The 23370-nt window shown below is 23.2% G+C and overlaps 1 protein-coding gene and 1 long non-coding RNA gene across 4 annotated transcripts in view; one reads left to right on the top strand and one right to left on the bottom strand.

Moving 5' to 3' along the window:
• The window catches only part of LOC122509853 (espin), a 40620-nt gene extending 17870 nt beyond the window's left edge, over positions 1-22750 (top strand). Inside the window, exons 4-12 of one of the 2 annotated variants that reach the window (XM_043624134.1) lie at positions 1917-2109; positions 3913-4082; positions 12827-12896; positions 13814-13980; positions 16536-16773; positions 19576-19883; positions 21483-21658; positions 21787-21977; positions 22205-22750. In XM_043624134.1, coding sequence (XP_043480069.1) covers positions 1917-2109; positions 3913-4082; positions 12827-12896; positions 13814-13980; positions 16536-16773; positions 19576-19883; positions 21483-21658; positions 21787-21977; positions 22205-22448 — 1757 coding nt within the window. In that variant the 3' untranslated portion in view covers positions 22449-22750. The remainder of the gene's footprint in view (positions 1-1916; positions 2110-3912; positions 4083-12826; positions 12897-13813; positions 13981-16535; positions 16774-19575; positions 19884-21482; positions 21659-21786; positions 21978-22204) is intronic. The other variant, XM_043624135.1, reaches the window with a different exon arrangement.
• LOC122509859 lies at positions 19760-23308 on the bottom strand. 2 transcript variants are annotated; one of them, XR_006302385.1, is made up of 3 exons: positions 23144-23308; positions 21457-21526; positions 19760-19898 (listed from the first exon to the last, which is right to left on the bottom strand). It is a non-coding gene; the product is annotated as an uncharacterized LOC122509859 (long non-coding RNA). The 2 variants fall into 2 exon arrangements; XR_006302386.1 differs by lacking the exon at positions 23144-23308 and adding an exon at positions 21708-21814.
• Positions 23309-23370: the final 62 nt, after the last annotated feature.

Below are 23370 nucleotides of genomic sequence, written 5' to 3'. Positions count from 1 at the left end.
TTTAAGAGATAATAGTTTTTCAATTAAATATACTATTGAAAAATTTCCAAACAATTGAAATTTGATAAAATCTTTTTAAAATAATTGAAATTTGGTAAAATCTTTTAAAAATGAATGAATTTTTCATAAATCTTTTAAAAATAATTGAATTTTTGAAAAATATAAAAAAAACAAATTTTTGAAGACTTTTATAATTATAAATATATGAAAATGATTTCTACGAATTTTAATAAGTCTAAAAAAAACATTATAAAAAATTTTAGTTACTTTTTTTTCAAAGGTAATTGAATCTTAAAAAATTTGGATAAAATAATTCTGAGAATTAGTTTTTCAAAAATATTGTAATGTATATTTTCGAAAATAATTGAATTTCTTAAACGAATTTTTGTATAAGTTATAAAAAACTAATTAATTTATTGAACAATTTTAATTAAAAATTTGGAATATAATTGTTTTCTCCAAAATGTTAAAAATAATTCTAAAAAATTTTAATGTTTTTATTTTTTTTATCAAAATTTATGAAAATTTTTTTTACGAAAATCCAAACATGTTTGAATTTTCGGAAAGGGGTCGTCCATAAATTACGTAAGACATTTTGGGGGGAGGGATGGGTCTGGTAAATCTTACGAACCGTAGAAAAAATGGCGCTAATGTATGTAAAAAATCTTACAAAGGGGGGTGGGTGGTCAAATTTTCCAAAAAAGTGACTTACGTAATTTATGGACGGTCCCAAATATGTAATTGAAAATGTTGAAAATAATTAATTTTTAAAAAATTTGAATGAGGAAATATTCTAAGAATTCCTTACTTCAAAAATATTTCAATATAATTTTCATTAATTTCCATTTTTAAATTTTCACTTGAAGATTTTTCATTAACATTTCTGAGAATATAGGAATTATTTTCAAAATTTACAAATAAAATTCTTCAAAAGTTGATTTTTAAAAATTGTAATAAAATAATTGATGAAAAAATTAATTAGTTTCAATTAAATATTACAAAATTTCAATTATTCAAAATCTTTTTTATTGTATATTTCAAAAATTCAATTAATAAAGTTATTCAAAAATAATTTTTGAATGAATTGTGTAGAATTATTTTTTGGAGTAAAAAATTGAAATAAGTTGCATATTATACTAAAAATGTGGTATTTTGTTACAATATTTGAAAGAAAAGTCGAAAAAGTCCCAGTTTTTGAAAATAAGTCGTAAATAGTCGCATTTTTTGAAAATAGTCGAAAAAAATGGAAAAAAGTTATTTTTCACACTATAAAAATGGAAATAAGTTTCATTTTATACTAAAAATGTGGTATTTTGTTGCAATACTTGGATCACTTATTTTTGAAAATAAATCGAAAAAAGTCGCCTTTTTTTAAAACAGTTGAAAAAAGTCGAAATATGATAATATCCGAGGCCTGTAAATCAAACGATTTATTTATAAATGGAATTATTTATCCTATTTTTAATACAACAAGTATTTAAAATACAGCATTTAAAAGACAAAAATTTAGCATTCTAAATTTCTAAAAGAAAGAAGATAACAAAAAGAGAGCAATAATTAATTACAAAGGAGAATAGTATCTAATTAGAAAGGTTTACAAAACCTTTCTATAATTCAAAAAGATCCGATAGAAAAAAAAGAGATTTCATTTCTCTATTATCGAATTGTATTACAAAACATTAAAAAGTGAAAGTGATGAAAATTTCAATTGAAAACTAATAATTTCTGCGTTTTAGTGCAACAAGAATAGAGAGGGGAGAAAAAAAATAATTATAGGTATATTTTTTTCACGACTGAAATTATTTCGTGGTCACGAAAAGTGAATGATGAGACGTAATAAATTTTCATGTAATGATTACATCAAGGCGTGTCGGGAAGAACATGCTAGATTCCTTATTGAATTTTTATTGTTCCAGTGAAAGTGGACGTGCACATCAATAACGGGACCTACAAGCCCATCAGCAACGGGCACTCGATAAGGTCGGACTCAATAATCAAGGACACCAGTGAGCATGCATACGAACAAATTTGCTTACGTCAGGAAGAAAATGATAGCAGCGTCAGTTCTTCGTTTCAAAAAAAATTGTCCGATAACGCATCCGATGGCAGGTAATCCTCTCACGTTTCATATGTTGATCCGTTCACCTTCCACAGTAGAATTCTGGAAAAATAGAAACTATTTAATTAATCTTTTCTAAATTTCCAAATTTTAAATTCAATTCCAGTGGAAATTAAAATTTTTTGTACTTATAGTTTTAATTAAAAGAAAAATGAAGTAACAGGAAAAAATTTAATTCTTAAAAACAATTTTTAATTTAAATCTTCACTCAGTGCCGAGAGAAAAATAAATAAATGGGTGATTCTCCGCGTAGCGCACAATTTGGATTTTACTATTTTTGAAATTTTTTTTTTCAATTTAAGTAAAAGTCGATATAGAATTTTAAAGTTCAATATTCAAGAACGAAATATTCGTGGTGGGCCAGACAAAATAATTATAATTTTCTTTTTTACAATAAACACCCATGTAAAATTGATTACACCATGACGCTCTGATTCGACCACGACGCACAAGAAAAACTAATTTTTTAAGCAAATTATTATCGATTTCAAAAATTCTTTTTTTCCACGTCTTTTGTTTTCACTTACTTTATACTACTAAACTTGTTTTGAGGTAAAATATAAATAATTATTCATTTTATTGCAAATATATTATGATTCGACCATGACGATTCTGTGATTCCCTATGCAACTTTCATGCTCGTAACACATATAAAACAGAAAAATAAATTTTTTTATTAATTTCTTTTTTAGTAATTTACTTACGAGAGTTTACTAATGCTTTTTATTAATGTTAAGTAATTTTTCGATTTCATTTTTTATGTAAATTAGGCAATTTTACAAAGTGATGATACCATGACGCGAAAACGGGGGACAAGAAATATCTACAAAAATATTAAAAAATAAATTTTTTTTTACATAAGTGTTTTGTTTTTCTCAATTCTACTAATTTAGACAATAAGAAAATGTCAATATTCATTATATTTATTATTATATTTTACTAAAAAAATTACATTTTATATATGAAATGGTAATGGGGACTGATTACACCATGACGTTTTGGCACCTTAAAACAGACTTTTAAGTAAAATTCTAAACTTTTAAATGGAAACGACTATAGACTTTTATTTGTTATTATGGAAATAAGTTATCCACGTTGAATTTATTAGAATATATGAAACTGTTTTCTTAAAAAACATGAGGGACATTAAATTGTGCGCCACGCGGAGAATCACCCAAATACAAAAAAAAGTAAATAAATAAATCTCGACAAATAAAAAATGTTGAAAAATTAAATTTTCAAAAAGAGAGGAAAAAAAAAAGTTTACGGACTTAACACAGTTTATACAATAAAACATAATTTTCTAATAGCATGAATCTATTAGTTGTATTGAAAAGGATGTTCTCTTTAAACAGAGCATGATAAATTGTGAGATGCCAAGTAATTAACAATTATGTGGTAATAAAACTATCATCGATAAGTGATCGAGAAATCTTGAACCATTAAATTAAATTAACAATCATTGACCTCATCCCAAGAAAAATTGAGTACATACGAAAAAAATTTCAAATTTCTTTAGTAATAAATTTCATAATTATTTAATTAAAATTTAATTTTCGAATTCAAGAAAGAGAATTATTTTTCAAAAATAAATTTTCTATGGAAGTGAAATATTATTTTTTTTTGTTCAATTGCTTAATATTGTTGGTGACATAAAAAACTTTGTTATTATAGAAGATAAAAGACAATAAAACCAGGAACTGAATACGATTGTTTTCATGTTAGTTTTAAATCCAATAAAAGACTTGACAAAACATAAAATTAGATAATGTTGCAATCTATAATTGTTTCAGTCGGTCTCGAAAAACTGATCGCCGTTATAGTAGATCAAGCAGTGCAAGCGAATGTTCAAATATGAGTAGTGAAATTCATTGTTTCTCCTCGACAACATCAACGCCATCGCTCTCAAGAAACAGTAGTAATGAAAGAATAAGTAAAAGTCCCAAAATCACGGAAATAACAGGTAATAAAAAAATTTAATATATAAATAATAATATTATAATTAAAGCAAAACTTACAAAAAAATTTTTTACAAAAAAATTTCATTTTTTAAAGAAATAATTCATTTTTATCCATTACATCAAAAGTAGAAAATCAAAAAATAATTACAATAGAATATCAAAAGTAAAAAAAAAAAAAAATAATAATTAAAATAGAAAAATTTCTAAATAATTCAGGTTTCGCACTCGTTAATAATTAATTTAAAAAAGGTAGCAAAAAGTATCTTTAAGACTAAAAAAATAAGTAAAAAAGTAGTGAAAAAATAGTTATCGAATAATTAAATTTGACGACTAAAAAACTTGCTTTAGTCGATTCAATGTACTAAAAAGGAACTCATTTCATTCAGGGTTATCACAAAAACTTCATTATTAATTCCCCATATTTCTAAAAAAATACGTTTTTCTTTCCTTATCCTGGAAATAACTTCGATTTAAAATTTTTTTTAAATTCTATTATTTCCCATAGTTTTAGTTAAATTCTTCAAAATTACGATATTTAAAAATAATTTTTAAAAGTAAAAAACTTAAATTCTTTAAAATATAAAATTTACCTCTATGAAACTAGACAAAAATTCCAATTGTTTCGATTTTTCAAAATTATTTTCGGAAATTCAATTATCTTCAAAACATTTGAATTACAATTTTTCATAAATCTCCTATTCTTCAGAATTTCTATTAAATTATTCAAGAACAATAATTTTTGTTAAATTAATATTTAAATACTTATTGTTATTTATTATTTTTCAAAAATTAAAATTTTCAATTTCAATGTAAAACTTATTTTGTAAGTTAAGGATTTCTAAACATTACAACTATAATTCTTCGAAATTTCCATTATTTTTTAGAATCTTTAAATAAAATTATTCAAAACATTAATAATTTTTTAGAAAAATAATATTAATAAATTCTATAATTATAAATATTTAAATATTATTATAAATTTACATGAATTAATTTTTTTCTAATTTTAATTGAATTTAAATCTTAAAAATTACTTAACTAAATTTTACTTTAATGTTTTGAATTAAAAATTATAATTTAATTTGTAAATTAATTGTAACTAGTGTTGCACATCGATACAAGATGATCGTTTAGATCGGAATATTTTGTTTTAAAATCGAGCATTTGTCGAACCGAGATTATCGTATATTCTTTTGTTATTTCTCATATTATCGTCTCGACAATTTCACTGTGATCGCTGTCATCGGTTGATTTGTCAATTTCACTATTTCGTTTTAAATTTAAAAATGGGCGATACTGAAGAAGAAAACAGGCGGACTATTGAGTAAATTCAATTATTTACATTATAATGTAAATTTAAAACATTATTTTGCAATGTAATTTTAATTTCTGTTTAGTGAGAATTTTAAAGATGTTAATTTTCGAGCTAAACGCAGAAAGTATAATGGGAAACCTCTCCATGAATCATTTGAATTCAGTGTAGATGAAAATACTAACTGCAAATGGGGAAAATGTAAACTTTGTCTTCTGAAAAATCCACCTGTAATAAAAACTATTAAAATGAGTGGCTCAAACACCACAGGCCTTAAGCGTCATTTACAGAAAGAACATTTCGAAGAATATAAAGAAACGTATCCATTACCTGAGACATCTCAACAAGTAACTTTTAATTATAATAATTTTAACCCTTATTTTACAAATAATTACTATTTGATCCATTTATAGTAATGACAAGTATAATAATGAAGGTTATTAGTAGAAATATTTTTAAATTATTTAAGAATTCAGAACAATAATTATTTATTATTACTATTTATACAAAATGTATTTTTCATATTAAATTTCCAATAAAATTATTCTTTAATTATTTTATTTTTAAATCACTCTATAATAATTATTCAGGGTGGTCACAAGTTTCAGTTTATCAATTTCCCTGATATTCCCTGACAATTTACTGACATTAGAATTACTTTCCCTGAGAAAATTCTTTTTACAGGAAAATATGAATGCTTACGGAAAAAGAGTAAAATTTATGAATTTTAATAATTTCTAAAAATTACAATTATAACCCTTTCTGAATTCAATTATTTTCTACAATTTTCAACTAAACTTGATCTCTAAATTAATTAATTTAAATAACAATTCTAATAATTAGTTTTTAAAAGTATTTTAATTTCATTTATTGAAAATAATTAAATTTCTTAAAAGAATTTTTGTATAATTTAAAGAAACTAATTAATTTTTTGACGAATTTTAATTAAAAATTTTTAACATGATTTTTTTCTCCAAAATGTTGAAAATAATTCTTAAATGTTATTATTTTTTGCATATATTTGAATTTTCAGAAATATATGATTAGAAATACTGAATTTTTAAAAATTAAAAGCTTATTTTCATTAATTTCCATTTTTAACATTTTTGATAATTCAATTCTTTTCAAAATTTGCAATGAAAATTCTTCAAAAGTTGATTTTTAAAAATTGTAACAAAATACTTAAACAAAATTCATTATTTTTAATTAAAATGTACAAAATTTCAATTACTCAAAAATATTTTTATTATAGATATATTTGAAAAATTTAATTATCTTAAAAAATGATTCAAAAACAATTTTCGGAAGATTCGTTTATAGTTATTTTTCGCATTATAAAAATCAGAATGAATTGCACTTCTTTTACTAAAGCTTGTGTTATTTTGTTGCAATGTTTGGAGAAAAGTCAAAATTTTTGGAAATAAGTTGAAAGATGCTTCAATTTTCATAATTTCCCTGAAAAAAAATTTTTTCCTGACTTTACTGACAAAAAATGTGTTACCCTGACTTTACTGACATGTGGCCACCCTGATAATAGTTCTTTCCGATTTCAGTTTCCCATAAGTTTAATTTTTTCTTAATAAAAACTTTATTTTCTTAAAATAAATAAAATTAATTTCGTAGAAAAAATAATAAATTATTTAAATAAAATATAAACAAAATTATAGTTAATAAATAATAAAAGAGAAAATTAATTAAAATTTTAATTCTTTTTTTTCATCACACTCCTATTTAAAAAATGTAACTGTTTTATACGTAAGCGAATATTTAAAAAATTTTATTTTTTAATATTATATCATTTTTTGTAGAATTTTCAACAAGAAGTATTTGAAAATCTGTTAGTCGATTGGATAGCAAAAAAACACTTGCCTTTGATGTTGTTTGATGACGATGACTCTCAAAAATTATTTAACTACCTAAATCCAGAAGCTCAAATTCCACTGAGAGGGAAAATGAAAGACATTGTTGTAAATAGATTTATAAAAATGAAGGAAGTGGTAATTCGAATTTTACAAACCAACGGATCAAAAATATCATTTACCTTAGATGGGTGGACGTCAATTTCACATAAAGGGTATTATGGAATCACGGGTCATTTTATTGATGAAGAGTGGAATTTGCATTCCCTGGTCGTAGATTTTATTCCTTCTCACGGCGATCATACAGGGAAAGACATTGCTAAATATTTTGATGAAACGGTTCAAAATTTTAAAATAAGTAATAAAGTATTAGGAATAACAGTCGATAATGCCAGTGTGAATTTCAAATTTACAAAAGAGTTATCAAAATTAATTCCATTTGATTACATGAATCAGCATTTTCAATGTTATTCTCATATTTTGAACATAGCCGTTCAAGATATGTTAAAACAGTTAGGACTTGATATTGTTTGCTATGAAAATGAAGATGATGAAGGATTAGAAAATGATTACGAGGAAACTGATATTTTAGAAGAAATTCAAGGAAGTCTTATGACATCGCCGCTTTGTAAATTAAGAAAATTATTTAAACTTTTGAAAAACTCTGAAATTTGGAAAAATAAATTGCACAGTAGTTGTGAAGTATGCGGAATAAAAATGCTTTCACCGAATATAGACGTGTCCACCAGGTGGAATTCAACTTGCGATATGATCCATTTAGGGATTCATATGCAATTGCCAATAAACTTGCTGTGCAAAAATAATCCCGCTTTGGAGAAGATGCTTATTTCAGAGAATGAATGGGTCCTATTACAAGAAATACACAGGCATTTGCGGAATTTTAAAGTTTTGTCAAAAGTATTTTGCGGGGAAAGTTACCCAACATTAAATTTAATAATAGTAGGATTCAACATGCTCCTTGATAAACTAGAAAACTCGATCTTTCAATTAAAAGAAAAAATTAGAAATTCTGTAGAAGAGAAAATTTTATCGGCTCTGGAATTAGGATTAGCTAAATTATTAAAACATTATAGAAAAAGTAATTGGATCTACAGTATTGTATTGATTCTGGACCCAAGACACAAAATAGAAACGTTCAATTTAACATCATGGGGTATTGAAATGAAAGCAACTTCTCTGGAAAAATTTAAGGACATTTTCAAACATGAATATTATGAAGGATCAGTTCAAGAGGTAATCTAGAATCATGTTTAATATTTTCTTAATTTTTAAACTTAAAATTTAAAATATAATAAATTAAATAGTCATTATCAGTGCAGAAATAAAGAATAATAATAATAATAATAATAATAATAATAATAAATATATTTTTGAAATATAAAATATTTTCTGGATATTTTTTTGCTAATTTATTTATCTTGAATATTTATTAATTTTTTAATTTCATTATAATTTTAAAAATCAAAAATTTTTTACAATTTATTTTTAATTAGAATATAAGTAAAAAAAGATTACCGTACAAAGTAGTAAAATATCTAAAATATATAGAACCCAGTTTTAACTGAAGCAGAGCAATTTATGGAAAGTGATGCTGATATTGATATATTATCATTATATAAGAATAATGAAAAATCTCCTGCAACTTCATCAGAGAACATTTGGGAAAAAGAAATTACTTTGTATAATTTGGAAGACCGTGCACACGCGAATACTGACGTCTTAAAATGGTGGAAGGAGCACGAAATACAGTATCCAAATCTGGCACGCATGGCGAGAGATTTCCTAGCTATCCCAGGAACATCCGTTCCATCAGAACGACTTTTTTCAAGAAGCTCGTTAACAATTCGAAAACATCGAAACCGATTAAATGATCATTCAATTCGTTGTTTAATGGGACTAAATTCTTGGGTTAATTGTTCGTTAACGCCTAAAATAAAAACTTTTATGGGAGAAGTAAATGATAAGAAAATTGGCTAATTTCCTACAATAAATCAATTCTTTTGTGTTGAATTGAAAAAAAGTTTGCAGAGGCAAACTTTTTTTTTTGGCAAACTTTTTTTTTTTTTTTTTTATTATAATTGGTATTTTATTTTGTTAACTTGTTGTGTTGTAAGATAAAAATATAGAATTAAAAATTTGTTTAAAATAATGTTTTATTAATTTCTTTTACCACCAAAAGGAATTTTGACTAGTTTACATTTAGAAGATTAAAGAATAAACTTTAAGATTAAAAAAAATTCAAAAAGAAAATTTAAAAAAAAATTTTAATTTTGTAAACAAACATTGTAATATTTATTTTGCTTTATTAGAAATAAACATTTTAATTTTATTTTCATGATTAAATAAATTATTATGGTTTTCAATTTGTAGAACAGATATATTATTAATAGTAGCGTAACTATTTTGACAAACATTAATTTATTATTAATTGTTTAACTATTATTCTTTGCTAAAAATTAATTTTTCTTTTGCTTGACTTCATGCACAAATATTTTCTATAATTCTATATATATTTGCCACAAATTTTTCATCTTTCTCCAAAAGAGTAAAAAATGTTTTTCATCGAAAGAAAGGAAGGTTTTTTATTTTCATGATTAAATAAATATTTTTATTTTTAATTTTGTAGCTATTTTCAATTTTTTAAATAATTATTTAACAAAAATAGCATTTAAAACAGAAAATAAAATAATTTATTGCATTCAATATCCTTAACATTAATCGACAATAACCAATAACTCATATTCTAAACAAATGAGGTTTTTCGTCCACGATTGTTGTAATTAATATAATACGAGATTCTCGTTTATGTTCTGTGATCGGCTTTATAATATGAAGTGAGACGAGATTTTTGTTTTGTCTAACGAGACTCTCACCTGAAGCTGGTTATTTCTCGATCGTAGCGATCGACGTGCAACTCTAATTGTAACCTATTTTATTAAAATTTTTAAAAACAATTAAATTCTTTGGAGAAAATTAATTAAAATTGTGTTAAAAATAATTGAATTCTTGCAAAGAATTTTATTATTTATGAGAATAATGAAATTTATGCGAAGAATTTTATTCAAACTTCTGAAAATAATTAAATTCATTCGATGAATATAATTAAAAATGTATTGTAAAGAATTGAATTCTTATAAAGGAATAATTATCAATATTTTTAAAAATAATTGAATTTTTTAGAAGGATTTTTTAATATAATTTCTGAAAATAATTGAATTAATGCAAGGAATTTCGTTCAAATTTTCAAAAATAATTGAATTTTTTCCAAAATATTCAAAATTAATGAATTTCTGCGCAAAAATGAATTATTTTTTAAAATAATTGAATGCTTACGAGGAATTTAGTTAAAATTTTCAAAAAATAATTGAGTTCTTCCGAGAAAATTGAAAATTATCGAATTTCTGTAGAGAATTTTATAATTTATGAAAATAATTGAATTTTGGAAAAAAACCGCTGCCAAGTTGTATATTTTTTTTTATAATTTTGGTGCTCATTTCATGAACACTTTACTTCCTCATGGAGATAAAAATAATAGAAATATATGAATAACTTTTTATAAATATAGTAAAAGTGATTAAATTTTGAGTCAATCAATGTATTTTTAAATACCCTACAAGATAGTTACAATAATTTAATAGTTAAACAAAAATTTTCAAACAAAAAAGTTGAGAAAATGTCATTTTTCATAATTTTTGGTTTTTAAAATACCAATAATTTCGAAATTTATTATCGAAGTAGGTTCAAAAATAGGTCAATCGAAGCGTCTTTTAATGCTCTACAAGTTGATAACGAGAATTTTAAAGTTACTTCTACGTTTTTCAACAAAATTTTCAAAAAAGTCTTATTTTCTAAAATTTTGTATTTTTAAAAGTTTAATAACTCCGGTTAATATGGACGAAAAATGTTCAATTAGGGCTCAAAAGATGCGTCTAAAAAAACTCTACAAAATTATGGAAAAACATTTATAGGTATCCTAACATTTTTTTAAAGTTATGGGCAAAAAACGTTTTTTTGCAAAATTAAAAATCCAAAAAAAATTTAGTTAAACTTTATTAATATATCAGAAAGTACTCTCACTTTATGTCCGCAGGTGAGATCTACAATTTAAAAAAGAATTCAACCCAAAAGCTCTTCATAATTTCGAGATATTTATGAAAATGTGATGTTTACACACACACACATACGGAATGACATTTTTTAAAAATGTCATTTTTGAACTCCTGAGGTCAAATAACATAAAGATATGTCAAAAAATCGAACTCGAAAAATTTTGGTATTACAATACTTCCTCTATGAGGAAGTAAAATTTAATTAAAATTTCAAAAAGGTTTGAATTTTTTCGAGAATATTGAAAATAAATGAATTTTTTAGAAAAATTTTATTAAAATTTTAAAAAATATCTAATTGAATTTTTTCAAAAATATTGAAAATAAATGAATTTCTGCAAAAAATTTTAGTATTTCTAATAATCATTAAATTCTTGCAAGGAATTTAATTAAAATTTTCAAAAATAATTGAAATTTTTCAAAAATAATGAAAATAACTGGATTTTTGAGAAAAATTTTATTATTTCTAAAAATAATTGAATTCTTGCAAGGAATTGAGTTAAAATTTTCAAAAATAATGGAGTTCTTCCGAGAATATTCAAAATAATTGAATTTCTGTGGAGAATTTTATAATTTATTGAAAATAATTGAAATTCTGCGAAAAATTTTATTATTTTTAAAAATAATTGGATTCTTGGGAGGAATTAATAAAAAATTTAAAAATAATTGAGTTCTTTCGAGAATATTGAAAATAATTGAATTCCTGTGAAGAATATTATAAATTAAGAAAAAAATTGAATTTTTGCGAAAAATTTTCAAAATGAATTGAATTGTTTCAAGAATATTGAAAATAATTGAAATTCTGCAAGAAATTTTATTAAAATTTCCAATAATAATTTAATTCTTTCGGGAATATATTGAAAATAATTAAATTCCTGCAAAATAATTTTATTATTTATGAAAATGATTGAATTCTTTCGAAAAATGATTATTTTGAAGAAAAAAATAGTAGCAAATTGTAAAAAAAAGTTGTCAATATACTAGTTTTAAGTTGATGAGTGCAAAGCCTGAATAATTAAAATTTTTCCACAAAATTTTTAAAAATTACCAAATATTCCCAATAATCTCAATACTTATTTTAAATAATAAACGTTGAATTTAATGAAATAAAATGAAATATAAAAATATCGTAAAAGAAAGAATATCGATAAAAGGCAATCATATATAATAAAATTGCTCTCATTCTATATAAATTTCACCTCCTTCAAAAACTTTCTCATCTCCTATCGTAAAATAATTCATCTGCTGTTTACCTTCGAGTATTTTTTGACACATCATCAATTTTATCAAGTATTCCCTCCACCTCAACAGGAAGAGAAAGTAAATATATATATATTGTAAAGATGAAAAAGCAATTGAAGAGCAATTTTCTAAAAACTATATCACGAGCGGAAGAGACGATATATACATAATTTAATAAGAAAACAAATCAATTTAATAATTTGCAGAAAGAAAGGACTCAATCAGCTCAAAAGTGGAAAGTGAAAAGGGGATAAAGACAATCAGTAATGGGTCCAGGTAAGTGGGACAAAAATCTAACATCCTTGATTGAAAGTTAATCATACATGAAAAACACGTGTGTGTGGGCAGGCAGACAATATCAATTCAATTAATTATTAATTTTCAACTCTTCGAATTTTACAAGATTTTTTTTTCAGAAAATCGTAATATTTTGTGGAAATAAAAAAAGATTTATTTTTATCCTTCACATAAATTAATTTTTGTCTATTAGAAAATATATAAAAGTCGACTTGAAATATAATTCATTTGGGAACTTTTTTTCTCTGCCAAAGTTTATGATCGAAGTTTAAACTTTCTCATAGCTAAATCTAAGCATTCTGATATTGATAAATAGTAAATGCTCCCATAAATTTCTTTGTGAATCTGTACTGAAGTCGTAAATTGCCATTATATCACCTTTTAACCAGAACTCATAACCGGAAAGTAATTTATTGTAATTTACGTTCCTTATGAATATAATATTTTAAATTTGCTCAATTTATGAGCAAATACTTATGTAAACTTTTCTTATAGTCAAATTAACTAAATTTTATTATTTAAAAACTGTAACTGAATTTAACCCTTTTTCTGCATTTCTTTCTTTCACAATATTTTTGTTATTATTAATTTTAGTATTTATAATAATAATTAATAATAATATTTATTATTAATAATGATAATAATAATTTATTACCACTATTATTACTGCTTTTTTTCGAGAATTGAATTCTCCTTTTTCTGTACATATTTCTTTTTTTTCACATTATTTTTGCGTTATTACTGCTTTTTGAGAATTTGAGTTCGAAGATGTTTCTTACGTCATTTTGAAGACAAAAAAAAAAGTGAAGAGAATAAAATTATTCCCAGAAGATGTTCTTTTATTGTCTGCAAAATATGCCATTTCCGGGACTTGAAACTTATTCTTTTCATTTCAGCGTTCTCAGGCCACCGCCACCGCCACCTCTTCCACCACCACCGGAAATTGAGGAGGTTTTTGTCAGTCAAATAAAAGTTGTCGAAAATATAACACGAGAGGAGAAAAAAGATGTCAGTGATTCAAACGGACTTGATAGTAAAAGTGAGACTGGAAGTCTTTCCTCTTGTGAGTAACATTAAATTAAGTATATTAAAAACATTTTTCTTTTATTACCTTTTTGAAATTGCCACAAAAATTTGTTTCTCATTTTTCTTGTGTTTTCCCTGAAGATGAATAAGACTTTTCTTTTCTTGATTTCTTAGTGAGAATTTTGGACTTTTTCCCTGAAATATATAAAAGAAATTAAAAGAAGAATTAAATTCATCTTTCTTATAATTATAAAAAAGATCATTTTTAGAAACAAAAAATTTATTTTAAGCTTTAAGGATATTTATTTATTTTAAAACTAAAATTAATTATTATGTCGAACAGTTTTCTTAGATTAACAGTTTTAATTATTTTCAATTCAGTTTCAAAAAAATTCATATAGTTTGATAAATCTTTAATAAAATTATTTAAAAATTCAAGTATCGTTAAATAATTGAATTAAAATTTCTCAGAAATTATTTTAACAATTTTCAATTACTTGTTTATAAAAATTCAATTATCTTTAAAAAATAAAAATGATTTATTTAGAAAAAACTAATATTTCTGAATTTTAAATAACATTTTTTGAAACTTCAATTTTTGAAAGAAATTGTAAATTTAAATCTTTGTTAAATTTAGTAAAGTAATAATTTTAATTGTTAGTACATTTTTAATTTAATTTAAATTATTTTCAGTTTAATTAAAAAAAATTTCAATGAATTTGGTAATACTTCAATAAAACTTTTCCCAAATTAAAATAACTTTGAAGTTTAAACAATTATTGAATTAAAATTTCTCAAAAATTTTTTTTTTTTAGAAATATAATAAATATAGAAAATGAAAAAATAAAAATTTAATTTCAATTACTTGTTTATAAAAATTCAATTATTAAAATAAAAATAAAACAAATATTTTTAAAAAATCTAATTTTTCAGGATTTTAAATAAAATTTTTCGAAAATTCAATTTTGTATTTTAATCTCTAATATAAACCATGGACAATTTGAATTATTTTTAATACAAATTCAAATGAGTTGATAATACTTTTTTTTAAAATTCAAGCATCTTTAAACAATTGCAATAAAATTTCTTAAAAACTTAATTTTTTCAGAATTTTAAATAAATTTATGTAAAATTTAAACGCAAAGAAAAACTGCACCAAAAACAACTCAAACTTTACTACATTAGCGTAATTTTTAATTGTCTTATTTAAAACTTTTGTTATTCCAGAGAAACTTATCCCTGTTCTAGGTAAAGTTTTTTTTCCATGAATAATAATTTGAAATGTTATTATTTAATTATTAAATTTACTAATTCACAAAAATTGAAATTTTCAAAAATTTTAGTTTAAAATCTTCTGAAATTTTATTATTTCTGAAAATTATGACTGTTTTTACTAAAATATTTTTCTACATTAATTAAAATTAATTACTTAAAGTTATTATTTCAAGAGTTATTCTAGAAAGTAATTATTTAAAATATGATATAATTAATTACAGAAATAATAGAAAATTTCGGTCTTGCTTTAAAATGTTTTACTTGCTTTAAAATTCACTGTTGAAAAGGTGAAATATTGAAAAGTTTTTAATGTGAAAAAAATTCAAGAAGTATTCAATTTTTTTTAAGTTTTTCAAAAAAGTCTTCAAACACCAAAAACCAGAACTTTTGTACTAATTCTAAAAATTTAATTGTTCTATAGTACTTTTGATAAAATTCTCTGACATTTCCTTGATTCTCTTAATCAAATTCATGTTTCCTGACTTTTCCTTAAATTCTCCGATTTCTCTAATTTTTGTCAACTTAAGACTCGGAAAAAAGACAGAAAATTCAAATAAGGAAATATTTGATTTTAATAGATTGAAAAAAAATTTTTGAAAAATATTTCTTAGAACTCTTGATAAAACCTTGAGAATTAGAAATACTCTTAATACCTTTTTATACACTCATGATTCACAATTTTAATCTTTATTATCGCAAGATAAGTAACACCTCAATAGAATTCATCCCTTCATTGTAAAATTGTCTATACAACAGTTTAAACTTTAAATAACATCAGTTAATAATTATTCCCATGTCAAGTGAAAATAAAAATAAAAATAAAAAGTAATTTATAATTTAAAAAAAAATTCTCATGGATCAAGAACGCTCAAGTAAGTTTTCTCTTTTTTTCATTCATTATTGAAAAATTTCAACCGAACAAAAAAAGAAAAAGAAAAAATAACAAAAAAAAAAAAAAAATTAGTAGGGGAAATTAATTAATTAGTTTTCCTTTTTGAGATTCGAAAGATAACGAGACAAACTTGAAAAGCTTGACGACTTGTTAAGAGTATAAATATAGAGTTGATTTAGTTAATTGGGAGTGATAAAGAAAAAGAAAAAAGAATTTAGGGTGATCACGATGACTTTTAATTGGGCCGTTAGCGGGGCGATTATGGATACGACTATTACTAGACCATATCGCTCAACAGGCATATAATATACTTACCTAGATTTCACTTGCACACGATCCTTCTCTCTCTTTCTCTCGAGATTCACATATTCAACTATGTACTTAATAATAATCACTGGCTGACCCCCTCTTCTGTTGCGGAACAGCGACCAACAAGACCGATGCATCCTGCGAACAGGCGGAAGTCAATTCTGCCAGTCCACCGGTAGATATCGAAGAAATTAAATCATCTCAGGTGTCACATCTCGTGAGTAAACACATGGTACTGCCCTTCATTCCGCCCACGTTCACAAATGCCGCCGATTCCAATACTTTACTGAAGCCTTCCGAATATCTCAAGAGTATCTGCAAAGTGCCTCAAAAGAAGTGCCTCTCCAAAGCAAGGTCAGTGATCGTCCTCATCCAGCTTCTCTTCTTGCAATTAGTAATCTGTAAACATTTCGCTCTATGTAATCTTCACAATTCTGATAACATTAATTGTTATTTATTATAATCGATACTATTCTGATTTTGAACAAGAAAATTACTTTTTATATACTTCTATTTTTAAATATTTCTGTATCTTGATAAATTTCTATATTTTTATATTAGGTATAATAGTGCACTGAAAAAAAATTATTTGCTTCAAATAACCAATTACTTGTCTATTACCAAATAAATATTTATTTGTATGAAATAACTTTTATTTGAGTCAATTAAATCGTATTTCCATTAAATACTGAACTTATTGGTTCAAATAATTAATTGTGCAAATAATTACTCGTTCAAATAATTATTGGTTCAAATAATTTTCGTTCAAATAATTATTGGTGCAAATAATTTTCGTTCAAATAATTATTGGTTCAAATAATTATAGATTCAAATAATAATTAATTAAAATAATTATAGGTTCAAAATTATTTGATTTGAATAAAAATAATCTGATTCACAGGGCTCGAACCAGTGAAAGTATTTTAAAATACGGACATTACGGACCAAACATTAAAAATTACGGACCAACTACTGATAAAAATATAACCAATCCGAGTCAAATAAGAAAATATTTTACTTAAAAATATAAATGAAATTTTTTCATAACTATAAAACATGAAGACATCAATCACTCTAAGTAATCGACTTCTTCATGTTTTATAACAACTTCTTCAAAATTATTTTCATAATTTCAATTCAATTATTATTATCTTGAGTTTTTAACTAAAATTCTTCTTTAAATCAATTATTTTTAATAATTTTTGAAAAAGTTCTTTGAGAATGTTCAAATTCATTTGTTTTCACTTCAATTTTACGAAATTTCGAGTATTCGGAAATTCTTCAATTAACAATACATTAGAAAATAAAAACTTAAAATAATTTCAAAAAAAAAAAAATTCAATTAAAATTTTTCAAAAATATTAGTTCTACAGAATTATTAGTTAAAAGTAAGAAAAATTAAGATTTTTATAGATTTTAATTTGAAACTTTTACAAAATTCAATTATTTCTAAGGATTCACGTTGTAATGATTTTAATTTATAATTATTATCTAAAATTTAAACTGTAATCCATTTTTAAATCAATTTTTATTAAAAAATTCTACGAGAATTCAAATATTTAAATACAAAACTAAATAATTTATTAAATAATTGAATTTTCTTAAAAAGTTGTATCAACAAATTTTTAAATAATTTAATCCTTTTATTGAATTTTTAAAAAAAATTTAAGAATATAATTACATTTTTCGAGGAATTCGACTAAAATTGTATTAAAAATAATTGAAATTCTGCAATGAGTTTTATTATTTATGAAAATAATTAAATATTTACGTAGAATTTTCTTAAATAATTTTTCCAAATAATTGAATTCTTTTGGGAAATTCTAATAAAATAGTATTTCAAAATCATCGAATTGAGGAAATTTTTTAAAAATAATTAAAATTTTGCCAAGAATTATATTAAAATTTTTAAAAATAATTGATTTTCGTAAAAAAAATTTATTATTTATAAAGATAATTGAAATTTTGATAAGAATTTTTTTTAAAAAATTTTTGAACATACTTGAATTTCTGCAATGAATTTTATTACTTTTAAAAATAATTAAAGTTCAGCAATCATTTGTAATTTCTCAAAAATTCACTTTTTGTTGTGTTTTTAACTAAAATTCTTCTATAAATCCATTATTATTATTATTATACTTATAATTATTTAAAATTAAAAAACAATTTATTGAATAATTGAATTCTCATAAAGAATGTTATCAACAAATTTTTAAATAATTGAATTCTTTTGACGAAGTTTAATAAAAATTTTATGAATAATTACATTTTTCGAGGAATTTGATGAAAATAGTATTAAAAATAATTGAAATTCTGCAATGAGTTTTATTATTTAAGACAATAAATTCATTTTCTAAAAAGTGTTCTATTATTTATGAAAATAATTTAATTATTTTAAAGAAATTTATAAAAAATTTGTAAATAATTGAATTTCTGTGAGATTTCCATTCTTTATGAAATAAAATAATTGAATTATTGCCAAAAAATTTTTCAAAAATTTGTAAATATTTGGAATTTTGTGAAATTTTTACTATTTATGAAAATAATGAAATGTTTGTGTAAAATTTTATTAAAATTTTTGAAAATAATTGAATTTCGGAGAAGAATTTTATTACTTTTGAAAATAATTGAATTTCTGTAATCATTTGTAACTTCTCAAAAATTCTCCAAATTATATCGTACAATTTACGAAATTTTCGTACTTTTTCAAATAAATTACGGACTTTACTGACGTTTTTAAAAAAAACTGACTTTTACAGACTACAATCAAATTTACGGACCTAGTTCTAGCCCTGGATTCAAGTATTCAAGATTTATTTGATAAAAATCAACTAACTGATTATTTGAATCAAATAAATTTTCCTTCAGTGTGTAATTATTATTTAAGAACATTTAAACCATTATGATAATAATAGCGAAATGACTTAATAGCAAACGCAGAAAAAATATTTCCCCTGGAACAGCGATAATTTTCTCTAGAATAGCGAAAGTCTTAACTGAAATATCTAAAATATTTCGCTAATATAATAAAATTTGTAGGTAGTTGTTCCAGATAAAATATTTTTTGCGTGAAGCGAATAATGGTTCAAATGCTTTTAAGAGAAAAAAAGTTGTAATACCTGTTTATATTGAAAAGATTTTGAATTTTAAAATTAGATCCGTGGACAATTTGGATATTCAAGGCAGATCAAGCGACGACGAGGAGCAGAAAACCGAGGAGGACTCGAGTCCTCCTCCGGGACCACCACCTCCTCCGGCTCTACCATCTTCGACGCCGAAGATTCATGGAAGTCCAACTTCCGCCACAACACCTGAAACCGAATCTCCAAAGCCACTGCAACAGCCCCTTGCCACTATAAGTATTCACGATCTGACGAGCGTTCAACTCAGGCGGACAAATATTAAAATGCACGCATCGAAAACATTTTCAGCGCCTCCACCTCGAAGTGTATCCATGACAAATGGTAAACAATTTATACCTATAATACAGAAAAAAAAAATTCTTATCTCATTATTTAATTTACGCAATGAAAACTTCTTAACTAATCTACAGTAAGATTAAAATCAAAAATTATTTTCATATTTCTTCAATATTATAATGCATTTTTTAAACTTGTACCGAAACATTATCATTATTATAGTAAATAATAAATTATTATTATTATTAATATTATTATTATCTTTATTATTATATTAAATAATAACAAATATTAATAATTAATAATAATAGGTAATAGTTTTCAAATATTTTTTTTTATTTCTATTTTATTTCTTATTCTAATTAAAGGCTTTCAACTCGTTAATTAATTTAAAAAAAGTAGCAAAAGTAGCTTTTAACTCTATTATTCTTCAAATGTTCAATTAGAATTATTCAAAAATACGATTATAATTAAAAAATAATTTTCAGAAGTAAAAAATAAAACTCATCTTCAAAACAAAAATGTTTATTTCAATGATATTTCACGAAATTTCCAAACGGTTTCAAAATTTTTTAAAATTATTTTAGGGAATTCAAATATTTTCAAAAAAATTTAACTACAATTTTTCAGAAGAACCTAATTTTTAAAAAATTTCTAAATAAAATTATTAAAAAATTCAATAATTTTTGTTAAATAAATATTTAAATATTTATTGATCTTTATTTTTCCATGAGAATTAAATTTTTCAATAATTTTTCTAAATTATACTTTTTAACTGTTTAAAATTTTAAAATTTAATAAATTTATAATTTAATATTTTGAAAATTAAATATTAACAGAAATTTATTAAGTAAAATTATTTTAAATTAAAAATCATTCCTGCATTTCTGCGAAAAATTGTATTATTTATGAGAATAAAATAGAATTTTAATAAAATATTTGAAAATAATTAAATTTTTTTGAGGAATTTAATTAAAATGTTATAAAAAAGAATTGAATTCTTTTGAAGGATTTTATTATAATTTCTGAAAATCATTGAATTCTTTCGAGAATATTAAAAATCATTGAATTCTTGTGGAGAATTTTATTATTTACGAATATAATTGATTTTTTGTGGCGAATTATTTTAAAATTTACAAAAATATGTAATTGAATGCTTTGGAGAATATTAAAAATAATTGAATTCCTGTGGAGAATTATATTATTTATCAAAATAATTGAATTCTTGTGAAGAATTTTATTAAAATTTAAAAATAATTGAATTTCTGCGAAGAATTTTATTCAAATTTGGAAAAATAATTTAATTTTTTTGAGAATATTGAAAATAATTAAATGCCTGCGAAGATTTTTCTTTCGATCTCAATAAAGTATGCAAATAGTAAAAGAAATATTTAAAATATTTTTTTTAACAGATGAGTGCGAATAATTGCTATTGAAATTACAAATTAACTAATCTTTAATTTGCAATTTAAAATTACTAGGTATTTAGATTACTAAATATATTATCTATTAAAAATTTAACTACCTACAATTTTTCAAAAGAACCTAATTTTTTTCAGAATTAGATTAAATCTAATCACTATACTCTAATTACTTTTTCATTTTCATAATTACTCACTTTTTTAAAATATCAACATTTTTCAGTGTCCGAACCGTTTCTAATCCAGAAGACCGACCTGATAGCGGAACTGAAACAAACAAAAGACATTCCAGGAATTAAAAAATTAAAAGTGGAAAGAGCTCAAGTTGAAAAATCACAGGAACAAAATTTAATTTCCGAAATTAATAAAGCATTTAATGTCACAAATTTTGTCGAACAGGTAAACAATTTTCTTATTATTATTATTATTATTATTGTCATTTTTTTACCTTAAAAACTATTTTTTCAATTTTTTACTTTTGCTGTTTGACACGTGATTTGAAGTTAAACATTAAATCTTTGCTCCAGATTCCAGAAAAGGATAGTTCAGGAAATGTAATACCAATTTGGAAACGTCAGATGCTTGCGAGGAAAGCTGCAGAGAAAGCTAAAAAGGAACTTGAGGAGCAAATTGCCCGGGAGAACGAGGAGAGACGACAAAAAGCCATACCACCTTGGAAGAGACAACTTCTTGCTAAAAAAGATAACGAAGATAAAAAGTGAGAATTTAACTAATTAATTTAATGTCGACACTAATTATTATTACTATGCTAATTAGTACTAATTTACTAATTAGTTTTGACATATAATTAGTATTAATATACTAATTACTAATTTTAATTACTTTTATTTTAATCAGCGGATCTCTGATTTAAGACTTCTTTTTCAAGGAAGTAAAAGCGAAATAATTTTTAATAAATTCTTTTCGTTTTAATTCCATTTTCAGAAGCTATTATCAACCTCAAACAACTGTGACAACGGGTTCCACGTTAAAAATTGAAATAACACCAGCAACGCAAAGAGAATCAACGACAGCGACATTACAATTAAAACCAAAAGAGGTGAAAGTGGAAAAAGTTGAAAAAGAAGAAAAACGAATTGAAACGAATTACGATTCGGACGAAGGTCAAATAATTCCATGGAGAGCTCAATTACGAAAAACGAATAGTAAATTAAATATTCTCGACTGACTTTGAATTTTTTTTTTTTATAATAATACAAATGTTTCAATTTGACGAAACGCTATAAACTATGTATGCATTGTTTTTTTTGACGATAATTTATATTTTAAAATTAGATTGTAATAGCAAAGACTCATTCAAAGACTCATTTTTGAATCAAGTACGCTTGTGTAATTTGAATTTTTCAGTGTAACTGATTCAAATTGTGCAAAAAAAAATTGTCCCTTTTTTTAAATAAAATTGTCCCTTTTATGTTCTAATGAACATTTTCGCTCGAAATTTATAAAGAAAAATTTATATATCTGTTCAAATTGTAAAATGTAATTTAATTACATTGATTTGAAGTATTAAAATTTATAACGAGTTCAATATTTTTGAATTTTGAACCAAGAAAAGCTGTGTTGACAATATTAAGTTTTATTTTTTAATGTCTGTGAATTGCGAATTTCATTAATAATTAAGTTGCAATATGTACATAATACTAATTAAAATTGTTTATGTTTTAAAAATTATTTTTTTTTCAAAAATTATTTTTCTCTATCCTTTCCACTGTTCCGATAATTATTATTATTTCTAATTATCTTTGGTTTAATTGATTATCTGAGATAATAATTTTAATTCGAAAAAATGTCGTAATGTTTAATTTTTTCTATCCCAAATAGAAGAATTTAAAAAATTTTGAAAAAATATTATGTTTAACTTACATTCTTCACTACTTCGCCAATCACACATTTCTTTATTTTCGCATAAAGAAAAAATTGGTTTAAAGAATAATTGCCAAAACTTCTAGTCGTCACATAAAACTTTCTGCCACTTTCTGCAGAAAAAAATTATGTATAAAAAACTGGTGAATTAAAATAAAAGGAAGAAAAGCGCACACACCTTCAAATAATAAATAAAAGTTTTCTTAGAAGCACCACCTCTCTTCTTA

Source organism: Leptopilina heterotoma, unplaced genomic scaffold (assembly GCF_015476425.1).
Source record: "Leptopilina heterotoma isolate Lh14 unplaced genomic scaffold, ASM1547642v1 Lhet_63, whole genome shotgun sequence".
Lineage (NCBI taxonomy): Eukaryota > Metazoa > Arthropoda > Insecta > Hymenoptera > Figitidae > Leptopilina > Leptopilina heterotoma.
Note: the sequence above shows the minus strand (reverse complement) of the source record. Positions and strands in the feature narration are given on the sequence as shown.